Raw genomic sequence first — 13281 nt, forward strand, 5'->3', positions numbered from 1 at the left:
GTGTGAGGAGAGCCCAGGAGAGACACTCTGCTATTAAATTCGGTTTCCCAACCACAAGAACAGTGCTTGCTTGCTGGAGAGTGGCCCTTGTAGGGCATTTTATTTTCTATTTCCCATAGCAATGCAAAGCCCATGATGGAGAGATGCTGTATTTTCCTGCCCAGCCATTTCTTCTAAGTTCTAAGCTGCCTTTGAGGCCACCAGTGCGGCTGGAACAGCAACAGGAGCAAGCTCATTGCTGGTCAACATCCACCAGCCGTTTATCGGAGTTTCAGAGCATCTGAAACTAGCATTTCTTAAGAGTCCCCCATCTGCTGAGCAGAGATGGTGCTGGATTTGGTGTCCATGCCCAGAGGAGAACATCTGAAGAAATTGGCATGCCTTGGTGGCTGCACAGCTGGTCAAGGCTCATACTGGCCTGGCGGTAAGCACAGCTCTAGCTAAAGGCAGGTGCTGGGCTCAAGACTCCCAGAGCCCACAGGGAAACACACTCCCTGGGTGCAATGGGAGAAGGGTCCTCATCTATGCCTCGGGCCCAGTTTGTGACCCAATCACAAAATCTCTCTTCCTTTCTCCTAGCAGCCTGCGTCAACCTTCATGCACACCTCTGCCATGAAGCCTTCCTGGAATGCTGCCCCTGTCCCAGTCTCTAACTCCCAGTTCACGTGTCCAGGCTACCTCCTGAACATGTCTGCACCTCCTGCCTCCCTTCCTTCACCTAAATATGCCCCTTAACTCCATCAGTTACCTTCATTCAAACCCTAAACCAAATGTCACCTATTCACGGAAGCCTCTCTTAGCTTCTCCAGCCAGAGATAATTCTGCACTTCTCTGTGCTCTCCAAGGCATCTCTCTTACGAGGCAGTACATCTCATGACCTCCTTACTGGTGTCAAATCCTGTCTCCACCACTTATTGGCAGTGTGACCTTGCACAAGTTACTAAGCCTTTCTGTGCCTCCATTTTTGAAATGGAGATAATCCTGGTTAATAGCTATTTCCAAGGGCTATTATAAGGATTAATTGAAAGGCTACATGCAAAGTACTTAAAAAAGCACCTTGAGCAAAGCAACTGCCCAATAGGCATTAGCTTCCTTGTGTTATTTTAGCCCTGGCTGTGGTCTTAGCACTATGGGGATTTGGGCATTTGTCTCTGTCTCTGTTCATAGGATATTTGCAAGCTCCTCAGAAGCTTATACACCAACACTAATAGTTTCATAAATACCCAACTAAATTATGCCCTGTGGTTTTTTAAAAATTTAATTAACTAATAAATTAATTTTCAAAAGATTTTATTTATTTATTTGACAGAAAGAGAGAGATCACAAATAGGCAGAGAGGCAGAGCGAGAGGGGGAAGCAGGCTCCCTGTCGAGCAGAGAGCCCAATGCGGGCCTCAGTCCCAGGATCCTGAGATTATGACCTGAACTGAAGGCAGAGGCTTAACCCACTGAGCCACCAAGGTGCCCTGCCCTATGCTTTTTAAATGTACTTCGTATTATGGAAAAAGTCCGAGATCTACAAGAGTAGAGTGGAATCTCATGTCCCCAACCCAATGTTTTTTTTTTTTTTTCTGTATTTGCCCACTCATTCTCCTTCCTCCTGCCTCAAGCCCTACATTATACTGAAGAAAATGCCAGGCAAATATTTCACTCAGAGGGAATTTTTAATAAACGTACCCTACACTCATGGAAAGGATACTATATTCAACGTCTCCTTGTGCCAAGAAGGAATTATCTCCAGGACAGACCCAGCGTTTTGGACCACAGATCCTCCCAGTGCTGTGGGCTTGAACTTTGACCCACCTTCTTTCCAGAAGCATTGCCAATAGTAATTATGTTTTGAGAGGTCACGGTTTGAGTGGGCACCATCTGGTCTTTGTAATAACAAATTATGGTGGACAAGGATCTTCAAGCACGACTTGATAATTGGGAAAAGCCTCATTTATAGGTCAGAGTGGGTCCTGGGTCTTGCATCAGTGGCTTCCTAACAGGCCAGGATCATACGTGCCTGACTCAGGCACTTGGACACTCGGGAATATTCACCACTGACAGTGAAGAATTGTATTGCAGTAAGCCCTGATCAGTCCTTGTTAGAGGATTTTCGTCAGTTTCAAATTGAACTTTCAAAAGTAAGTTTGCCGACGGAAACCTTTCAAATAGAAGCCATCTCTGTTTTTTCCTTATTTGTGTATTTAAAGTATATTCTTACAACACATTCCACAAGAAGACTTGCTTGGGGAGGTTGTGTTTGGGTTCAGAAAATGGGATATAGCGGGGTGGGGATGAAAACCATTGTGTTGGTTGTATTTTTGTACCTGAATCAATCAGTCAAAGATTAATTTCGGCTGTTATCTACTGGCTGTTATCGTGTGGATGATTGATAATCAGCCATGCTGAAGTCAGGCGCTCCTTCTTGGTCCTTCTCAGCGCAATGTTCCAAACCACCATCCCAAATTATGTCTCACCTCTGAATTAGTGACATCTATTTGGTAATTTCACATCCCTGTGTCTGGAAATGGTTTATTTGCTCAGGGTATGTCAGGATCTATGGTTGTAAGTCACGGAAGGTACGAAATGCTTTGTGTCAGAAGTTCTCAGACCTTTTTGATACATCCTCATTCCCTAAACACACTTCCAAACACTGCAGGATCATTTTAAAGCAGCTTTGGAAGTTGATAAAGAGTAAACTGTGCTATTGGACATCAGCGATGATGTTTTTAAGATGTTGCAAATTTGGGGGCACCTGGGTGGCTCAGTGGGTTAAAAGCCTCTGCCTTCAGCTCAGGTCATGATCTCAGTGTCCTGGGATCCAGCCCTGCATCGGGCTCTCTGCTTGGCAGGGAGTCTGCTTCCCCCTCTGTCTCTGCCTGCCTCTCTAGCTGCTTGTGATCTCTGTCAAATAAATAAATAAAAATCTTAAAAAAAATAAATAAAATGTTGCAAATTTAATTGTTTTTTTTCTTCTTTATTCTTTTCTGTATTTTCTATAATCGCCAAGCCCCCCACTCATGTGCACTTACTGCATCCCAGACATACACTGGTCAACTTGTTAACTGTAAGGACAGAGTCTGAGCTGCCTGGGCCACTGGAGACCCATCCCTGGCCACCCTCTGGCTGTCATGCTTTCTGTCTTTTATAATAAAAGTGAGGCTTATTAAAGAATGGTACAATTTGGATTTAGAAACATGTCTGAAGCTTGGATTCAAGCATTGGCTCTGATACATACTAGTTGTTTGACCAGGAAGTCATGCAACCTTACCAACCAACCCCCCCCCCCACTTTTAAAAAAATCACTGAACAGAGAATGACAACGTTTGTTTTATCTACATGAGTTTGCCATTGGAAGTAAAAGTGATGTTCACATATTGTTAAACCATTAATTGAAGTTCATACGTTTTCATGAATTTCACCCAAGAACATCAATAAAAAACAAGCACTAGGTTTGAAACTGTATTGATTCTGAGGGGGCCAGTCACTCATCTCTATTTCTTGATGTTTCTTATAAACAATCAACCATCTAGGCAAGAATTTTACTTAGAGAAAAGAGACTACATATTTACATGTTTGGAAGCAGGAGAGGCTGAAGAAAAAGCACAACTTTGGATGGACCATGGAGTAGTTCAACTGACAAGGTGCCAAGCAATACTTCAACCCTCTGAGTTGATAATATTGCCTTATATATTTGAAAGTGACTAAGAGACCAGATCTTAAAAGTCCTCATCACTACAAAAAATATTTTGTGTTACTAGGCATGGTGTTAGGTACCCACCAACTAGACTTAATGTAGTGGGGGTGCCTGGGTGGCTCAGTGGTTTAAGCCTCTGCCTTCCACTAGGTCATGATCCCAGGGTCCTGGGATCGAGCCCCGCATCGGGCTCCCTGCTCAGCGGGCAGCCTGCTTCCTCCTCTCTCTGCCTGCCTCTCTGCCTACTTGTGATCTCTGTCTGTCAAATAAATAAATAAAAAATCTTAGAAAAATAGACTTAATGTAGTGATCATTTTGTAATATATGCAAATATCAAATCACTATGTTGTATACCCAAAATTAACATAATGTTATGTATCAATTGTACCTCAATTAAAAAAATACTTCAAACCTTTGCCAATAATGCTTACTGTTTAGTTGAAGAGAACTATTTGAGCTTTTACGAAGTTACAGCAGAAACACTTTTCAAAAAACACTTGGACACAGAGCAGAGAGGCACAATAGTTCTCTTCAATGGATCAAGTGAAATGAGTGTGTTTTAAATCACCTTGCAGTAGGTTGAAAAAAGGATTTCTCATTATTTTTACTTTCTGCTATCTTTAATAAAGTGGTAAATAACTCCCAATTCAAGAAAAAAAAAGAATCAAAACTCGATTTTAGAGCTATGCTGCCGTATTAACAAAATCTAAGAATTTAGAAAATGCAGCTACGGAGGAGAAAAATCACAATATAATTTAGTGAAGCAGGGAGATTAATTTTGTTGGTGATGCTCAAGCTTTAAAAACAAAGCAGAGTCAAATAAAGCCCCCAAATCTAAAGTCAAAGACAGCTCACGAGGCCCAGTTTACCTGTTGAACCAGTCATCTGTGTATCGAGGGTAAGGATAGGGGTCATTGCCGCTGAAGTCATAGCTTGCCTCGGCGTTCTGAAAAACACAAGGTGTCTCATTAGTTCAATCAAGCCAGACGTTGAGGCAAGAGAAAAAGCTGCAAGACATGACTGTTTTATGGTTACAGGCCCTCTGTGGAGTGCTTTGTTAATGTTCCGCTCTGGACCAGCCCTCACCAAATGGTGCTCTGGAGCTGGTGGGTCCTTGGATCTCTCTGTTCTCCCTTTATGCTTTCCAGGGTTCCTCACCCCATTCTAATTCAGACCTTCCAAGAACTGGCAAATTGGAGTCTTATGCTCTCCAGGACTGCCTCCATTTTAAGCTGAGTTACCACCTGTGGGTAAATGTGGTTCACTTGGAATCTAGGACTTGTATTTCCTTGGATTGATGGTCAGAAGTTTCGAGATCTTATGTCACAAGTGAGGCAACCTCTGGAGTTTTCTTGCTTTATGCAGAAGGCTCACTTTCAGCTCCCAGCTTCAGACTGACATAGGCTTGTTTCCTTTATACTCATGGGTGTAAAACACCCACCCAAGCCCCTAACATCAACACGATATCAACTTCATTTACTCACTCAACACATGTCAGTAAGAGTCTAACCTATGCCAGACACTTTTCCAAATATGGGAATGCAGTTGGTGATATCCCTGCCCTCATGTAACTTATAGCCCAGTGGGGGGTGGGGTGGGCACAGAGCAACAAATGATGAAATAAGTAAGTAGACATTTACAAATGTGGAGTACTCTTATACTCTACAGTATTCAGTTCGAAGCTTAAATTCTATGCCTTTCCCACGGAGAGTCCTTTCCCCACAGAAGTTAATTCCATATCCACTTAAATTATTTTTCATTTTGGTCTTTAGTTGATGAGCCTTTTATTTTGGTCCACGATGGGAGATGATCCACCACGTTTTGGAGACTAATCCATCCCTTCTCACTGCCTTCTCTGCTTGCCTGGGACACTGAAAATGAGAATCCCCTTTTTCTCTGCTTTGTTTTTGGGTTCTGCAGTAAAGCTCTGGAGGGTTTCCTGGTCCACAGCAGACAGGGGGCTGGGGAGCACTGGGTTCGATGTATATTTCAGTGTGGGCATTTCTTGATTCATGGGTCCTGAGACATTTCCAAGAATTGTGCCCTATTGTCATGTAAAACGCTTCAGTTTCTGAACCTGATGCATTAGTGGTATAATGTTTTTAGGAGCACATTGATGAATTCCATTAGCTTGTGTTTCCACTTCTTGGATGACAAAAGATGATTTGTCCCCAGTAGTTTAGTAGGTAGAATTATAATACTAATTTATTTAAATAAATGTGGTGTTTGGGGTAGACGTCACCCTGAAATTTAAAAAAAAATTTTTTCTCCCAAAATTTTATTTAAATTCCAGTTAATTAACATATAGTGTATTGTAAGTTTCAGGTATAGACTTTAGTGATTTACATACCCAGTGCTCATCATAACAGGTGCCCTCCTTAATGCCCATTACCCATTTAACCCACCTATAGTTACGAGTCTGTTTTCTGGTTTGCCTCTCTTTTCTTTGCCCCTTTGTTAATCTGTTTTGTTTCTTAAATTCCACATATGAATGAAATCATATGATATTTGTCTTTCTCTGACTAACTTATTTCATTTAGCATAATACTCTCTAGCGCCATCCACGGTGTTGCATATGGCAAGATTTCGTTCTTTTTATATGGCTGAATTATATATATATATATATATGTGTATATATATGTGTATATATATATATATATATACACACCACACCTTCTTTATTCATCCATCTGTTGATGGACACTTGGGCTTTTTTCATAATTTGGTTATTGTAAATAATGCTGCTATAAACATTGGAGTGCATTTATCCCTTTGAATAGTATTTTTGTATTCTTTGGGTAAATACTTAGTAGTGCAATTGCGGGTTCATAGGTTAGTTCTATGTTTAACTTTTTGAGGAACGTCCATACTGTTTTCCAGAGTGGCTGCACCGGTTTGCATTCCCACCAACAGTGTTAGAGGGTTTCCCTTTTTCTAGATCTTTGCCAACATCTGTTGTTTCCTGACTTGTTAATTTTAGCCATTCTGATCAGTGTGAGGTGATGTCTCATTGTGGTTTTGATTTGTATTTCCCTGATGATGTGTTATGTTGAACATCTTTTTGTGTCTGTGGGCCATCTGTATGTCTCCTATGGAAAAATGTCTATTCATGTCTTCTGCCCATTTTTTAATTGGATTATTCATTTTTGCGGTGGTGAGTTTTATAAGTTCTTTATAGATTTTGGATACTAACCCTTTAACAGATATGTTATTTGCAAATATCTTCTCTCATTCTGAAGGTTGTCTTTTAGTTTTATTGATTGTTTCCTTTACTGCACAGAAGCTTTTTATCTTGACGAAGTCCCAATAGTTCATATTTGCTTTTGCTTCCCTTGCCTCAGGAGACACACCTAGTAAGAAGTTGCTACAACTAATGGCAAAGAGATTGCTGCCTGTATTCTCCTCCAGGATTTTGGTGGTTTCCTGTCTCACTTTTAGGTCTTGCATCCATATTGAATTTATTTCTGTGTGTGGTGTTATAATTTTTTTAAAAGATTTTACTTATTTATTTGAGAGAGAGAGAGAGAGAGGAGAGTTCACAAATAGGAAGAAGGGCAGAGGGAGAAGCAGACTCTCTGCTGAGCAGGGAGCCGGATGTTGGACTCAGCCCCCGACTCTGGGATCATGACCTGAGCCGAAGGCAGACGCTTAAACGACAGAGCCACCCAGGCACCCCTAATTTTTTTAATATAAGAATTTGGGGCCTTATTGAAATATACTTGGTCTATTTCACATGTAATGAGCTTGCGCATATGCATACACCTGTGATCACATTGCCACAACCAAGGTGCTAAACCATGTTCATCACCTCCCTAGATTTCTGTGTGTTCGTTTGTGTCTGTGTGTTATTTTTTATTTTGCCTTGGTGAGAACCTTTGACATGAGATCTATCCTCTTACCACAGTTTAAAGTACATAATACTGTATTGCTGGCTGTGTTGCACAACACAGCTCTAGAGATTACTCAGCATAACAGAAACTTCATTCCCATCAAAAACCAATTCCTCTTTTCCACCTTCCCCAACCCCATTCAAAATTTGGACCAGTCCTTTTTATCTGTGGTGTTGAACTAGCCTATTCTTTATTCTAGAATCTAGGTCTTCCTTTAATAAGTGATCATCAGAGAGGACATCATTCTGTCTCCTCTGGCCATAATTATTGGTTTCAAATGATCTGCTCCTCCTTTTTCCTTTAGATCCCAAACTACTCTCATTTACTTTTTTACAAAGTTTAATTCTCGATCTGGTCTATATTATCTGTCTCTGGGAGACATATTTCGCATGTTTTTTGTTTTGTTTTGTTTTAACTTTTCTTGAACTGTTTGGCTTTCAGTTCTTTTGAGAGGTACTATTTTGAAATAATAACTACGTTCAGCTACCCCTAACGTTCTCTGAATTTTTGAGACAGGAGCATTCTTAGGTACAGTTGGGGGATGGGCAATTGAGAGAAATTCAAGTTAGTACTTTTCTTTTGGGTTTTAAAGCTGAGGTTGAAACCTAAGTAATAGATTTGGAAGACCTTTTGCTAAGCCTAGTTCTTTTCTCCATAGAAGGGAGAAAAATCCCCTGGTCTAAGGCAAATTGAATGGAAAATTCAATGAGTAGCCATTGTGGGACTCCCAGACAGGGTGCAGAGTGCTACCTTTCTTCTGAGCTGTGTTCTGGAGTAGGATGGAGGTATGTTGGAACGTCCAACCTTGGAAAGGCCTGGGACTCCTCTTAGAACAGGGGTCGGTTGCTGCAGATCAGCAGTGGCTCTCAGGATTGTCTTAGCTCAGGGACTTGGGGTGGCCCCACTCTGCATTCCTCTGACCATCAGTGTGAGCAGCTGGCAGCAGGAATATCCTGTGGGAGGGTGGGGTGGTGAGGACATGTCAGTGAGAACCAGCTGGCCTAGAAATTTCAGGGGTCAGGGCACTGAGGATCCAGGTTTCGGGCAGGATCTGCATGGACTTACAACCAAGGCCAGTGGGAATGGGGATGCAAGAGTGGAATCTAGGGGCACAGATGAAGAGATGAAAACATCAGCACTCTCGCACACTCTCCTAAGGCTGTGCTAGTCCTTTGAAGCTCAAGGTCAATCCTGGATACAGGATGGTGGGGGCAACACCTGAGTTGACCAATGTCAAATTTCTGCCTTGAGTGAGGGCAATTAGGCTGGCAGACAGAAGCTAAATTCCATTAGAGAAAAGAAAAATTGGAATTTCTGCACCTCTGTGTTTGCTGTCTGATTGCCTGGTTCACAAGCTTTTCACCCTGACTCACTTTTCTGGTTGATAATAATTACCCGTGGTCTAGGCTGAGGTCTTTGGTCTCCAACCTGGCTCTGGAGAAAATTGCTTGCCCTGAGGTGGGCAGGGCCTGGAGAGGGGACTACACAGATCTCACAGCCAAACTTGCAGCCAAGAATTCCCAGAACTCTGGGACCACTTTTCTAAGAAGGGAAAGACCCCATATTTTCTGGGGTTAAATTCACGTTTGAGTGTTGAGATGGTTGCACTGTTTTGTTGTCTTTTAATTAATTTGATGACTAATGTTTAATTCCTTGTGTAACAGTTTACACTGAGTGTTAATGAAGGCAAACAGTAGCGCTTGTTTGGCTGTAGGTCTTTTGGCTAAAAATCAAATGGTTTATAGCAAGAAAGAACAGTGAGCAACTTTTGGTAAGCATTCTGTTTATACTTTTATAGCCAAAATCGAGTCACTTATGGATTTGAATCACAAAGTTGTCATCCATAAAATTATTTGTGTAAGGGAATAAATTAAACCAGCCTTGAGTTATGCCAGAATTTTCTAAAATAGCGATTAAGGTGGACATTGAGGGGGCAGTGGTGTCTCTGTAAATTTAATGCTTTGGTCATCCCAGGCTAAGCCATTGGCTTGTTTTGGTTTGAATTCTTCCATAACTTCTTTTGCAAATGCATCAGTCTACTTTCTTGCTTTAGAAAATACTAGTTGTTTAGTGAACATAATTTAATCATTGATGATTCAGGATCAGTATGATTCAGAGTCATCACGAAGTACTTGAATTATCATTGTACCATCATCCTGAAAGTGAGAAGACTGGACTGAATCCAAACTGACCTCAGGGCTTCCCTGGAAGTTATTTCTGGAAGAAACTTCAGATATTGGTTCATTTCTCTTATAAGAGTTGAGTGCAGGAGGAAAAAAAAAAACCCTCTGGTATTTAATAATTCTAAGGCTTAATTTCTGAGTATTTGAATGCATAGTCAGAAATCAAGACTAGATTAGCCCATAGAAAGGAACTTTAATGATTATGACACTTACTCTTATCCAAGCCCTCCAACGATTATTTGTACCATGTACTTGTTTCCATCAGAGGCCCTACCTGCACATTAAGCTAGGAGAGGACAGGAACTTATTTTCAAGAAATCTTCTGACTTCTTATGTTTGAGGTGTTGCCGTTGTGCAGCCTCCAAAGTCACAGACTGACAAATGGCATGGGTCAGATGCTGGGACTGGTCTCACCATGAGAACTGATGGTGAACACAGTGGCAACTATGCGCCTTGTTTTAACACTCTCAGAGAAGCTTCTAAGGCCCCTGAGACTGAACCTGTCTCTGGCACTGACACTCTCCCCCCCACCCCCGCCCCTCCAGATTTAGAATTTAATGCCTCTGGGATCTGTGGACTTTGCCTGCTGGGTTGTACACAATGAAGGTGTCTGTAGGCGTCAGCTTGGAGAGAGATGCCTCCAAATCAAATAGATCTGGTTTCAAACCTGGGCTGTTTGGTCTTGGCAATTTTCTTATTTTCTGGAAACCAGAGTTTCCTCATCTTTAAAATTCAGATGATAAACCTGTAAGTACTTGGTTGCTGTGAGGATAAAATGAATCACTGTAAGCCATCAAGTGCATTCCCTAACAGTATGGGCATTCTCTCACCTCTCTTCTTCTTCCAGGTCCTTCACTTTCTTTGATCACCTACAGAAAGAGTCACAAAATATGGTACGTGCCAAATCTGACTCTCTACCTGTTTTTGTAAATAAAGTTTTATTGACACACGACCATGTGTATTTGTGTTATTGCCAACGGCTGCTTCCACACCATCACAGCAAATTTGTGACAGAAGCTCGCAAATCTTAAAATATTTACTACCTTTTAGAGAAAGAGTTTGCCAGCCCTTCGCTGTCATCTTAGGCCTCTCAGGTCCCCAGGCAGCCCTCTGAGAACCGGAGGCCTACACTATTTCACCCAATCCTTGTCATCCTGAGGAACCTCCTTTGTTCTGAGACATACGTGTCCCATGCCCCATTCCTTCTAGGAGGATTGTAGTTGCTGAAAAGGAATCTGATATCAGCCAGCCTCACTACACTGCTAAGAGTTTGATGTTTCCCGCCCCTGGCTCTCACGCCAATCCAAGGTGGGTCCTCAGGTGTGACTTTGGTCAGAAACTGAAAGGGACACTCATGGAAGCAGAAGAGAGCATCTGGCTGGGATGGCAGGAAGCCCCAACATTGTTTCCACCATCCCCATCATCACTGGTTGAGGGCAGCTTGGGGCAATAGCCCTCTAGATCTTTGTCTTTCCATCTACAAGTGTTCTATCTGTTCCCGAAGTCAGAACATCACTCTTGGCAGAGAGTAGCAGGTGCTGGTAGTGAATAGCCCTCCAGCATGCAGAGGGGATCGCCAGGTGACATGTGTACATATGGTGTGTGCCTTACAAGGCCTTACCCATCTTTCATTTTTGTGGTGCTGTGTTGACATTCTTACAATACAAACTTTCATTATAGATCAATACAGTTAACATGGGGGGCCACTGCTCTATGAGTGAACAGATATTTTTAGAGCACTGAGGAACAAACTCTGTGGTCTGACTATAAAATTAAGAAAGTGGTATCTTTAATCAGGGCTGCCAAGGACAGTTGTCCAGGTTGTGCCTTGCATAAGGGTGCATACCCAAAGGGAGCAACTAAAGGCTGCACTGGACTCCACGAGCCGTGTGTCCTGGAATGGGACTTTAAAAAATAATTGGTCAGCCCTTGGGGAGTGGGCACCCTTTTCTCATTTGTTTGCCCAGAAGGAGGGTGCTGTTGTGAAACTCACCCACCAGGAGGGAGTGCTTTTAGCAATTTCACACAAATGCATGTAAGTACGACCACATCTATGAACCATGGCAAGAAGTAGATCCCCCTCGTTAGTGTCATATATAAGCTCAGATGTCAAAGAAATTGTACCAGGGAGACAAGATGTCCCCTGTGAAATGTCAGGTAATACCAGACTTTCTAATATCTCAAACAATTAGAGTATTATGAGTACAGCATGGCATTTGATTAAACACCAATGAGATTCCAACAGCTATAGGCACTCAGAACAAGAGAGTACATCCATCCCATTTGTCCCTTTATTCTGACTTCTCCTTTCCCTGAAGGCATTTAACCATATAACCCAGCCAGGAGCTATGTAACCGTATTAGCTGAAATTGCACTGTGCTCATGGACTAATGAAAGAGAAATGAGCTTCCCCAGATAGACTTGCAAACTGCAACCATATTGCCCCAGAACAAAGCTCATCTGTATGGAAACTGAGCAGCAAAATAGCCCAGGCTATTAGAGTCTAGAGAATTTTGCTATTGTGCCTACTTGCGTCAAATATGGTCATGGCTGAATGTTCCCAACTGTGCCTATTTTGATTTTCCTCAAATAATTCTCCCACATGCACTGCTTTAATGATAATGTTCAGCTCACTTTTGACTGAAACCAACATTAAAGGGATTTATGTCTATATTAAGTCTGGCTGTAAAACTTAATGAAATTTAACATTACTCCAGTACTCAGAAATTAAAAAAAAAAAAGATACATCTTCAGAAGTGTTTGAAATCTCTCTTTTATACCCCTGAGATGGCCAGAGTTGTGCATTTTTCCAGTGATGGTGTGTCCTCTGATGGTGGATTTGACAACTCCTACCACCACTTCCTTCTTGCTCCTGTAAATTCTGGTAACTTCTGTAGTCCCCGGAGTACTCTTGGGGTGAGAAAATAACATCATAGCTGGGCTGGGCAAGGATCATATGCCCCCAATCTATGTCCTGGACCACTGGGCTTCCTCTATTTTCCAAAGCTGAGCAGCCTCTTCCTTTGACCATCAGGTCGCTCTTCTAGGCAGATCTGAGAGAGGTTCTAAACACTACACATAACAGGAGGAAATGGTATTAATTCCCAATGGTTAATGCAGAGCCTTTCTCTCATTTTATTTAATAGTCTCCCGAACCCTGTGGGGTAGGAGAGCAGATGTATTGAAGTACCGAAGGAAGGAGTGAGTTTATATCTCCAAGAAATAGTCAAAGCCATACCTCTGGATGGTTGCCGTAGAGTTATCTCTGTCTGTCCACACCTTGACTTGTCTGGTTATTTAAAAAATCCTATGAAGCTTGTATTAGGCTGGATGAGGCTGATTCCCACCCATGAATTTTTAAAGAGCTATTCTGAAAGTGTGAAATCCAGGCTGACCTGACGCTTTTGAGGAGAAACTGCCATTCGCTGTAATTAGGCTCCGAGAGCTGCCTCTATGACAGGGTCCCATACTTGTTCAGAAAGAATTTATGTCTTTATTTTCACTAGCTGCCAACCCAGATTTAG

The 13281-nt window shown here is 42.0% G+C and overlaps 1 protein-coding gene across 1 annotated transcript in view; it reads right to left on the minus strand.

Moving 5' to 3' along the window:
- PCSK2 (proprotein convertase subtilisin/kexin type 2) overlaps positions 1–13281 on the minus strand; it is a 263778-nt gene that overhangs the window by 64309 nt on the left and 186188 nt on the right. The window contains exon 6 of the mRNA XM_045981647.1: positions 4554–4630. Coding sequence (XP_045837603.1) covers positions 4554–4630 — 77 coding nt within the window. The remainder of the gene's footprint in view (positions 1–4553; positions 4631–13281) is intronic.

Source organism: Meles meles, chromosome 16 (assembly GCF_922984935.1).
Source record: "Meles meles chromosome 16, mMelMel3.1 paternal haplotype, whole genome shotgun sequence".
NCBI classification, from domain to species: Eukaryota; Metazoa; Chordata; class Mammalia; order Carnivora; family Mustelidae; genus Meles; species Meles meles.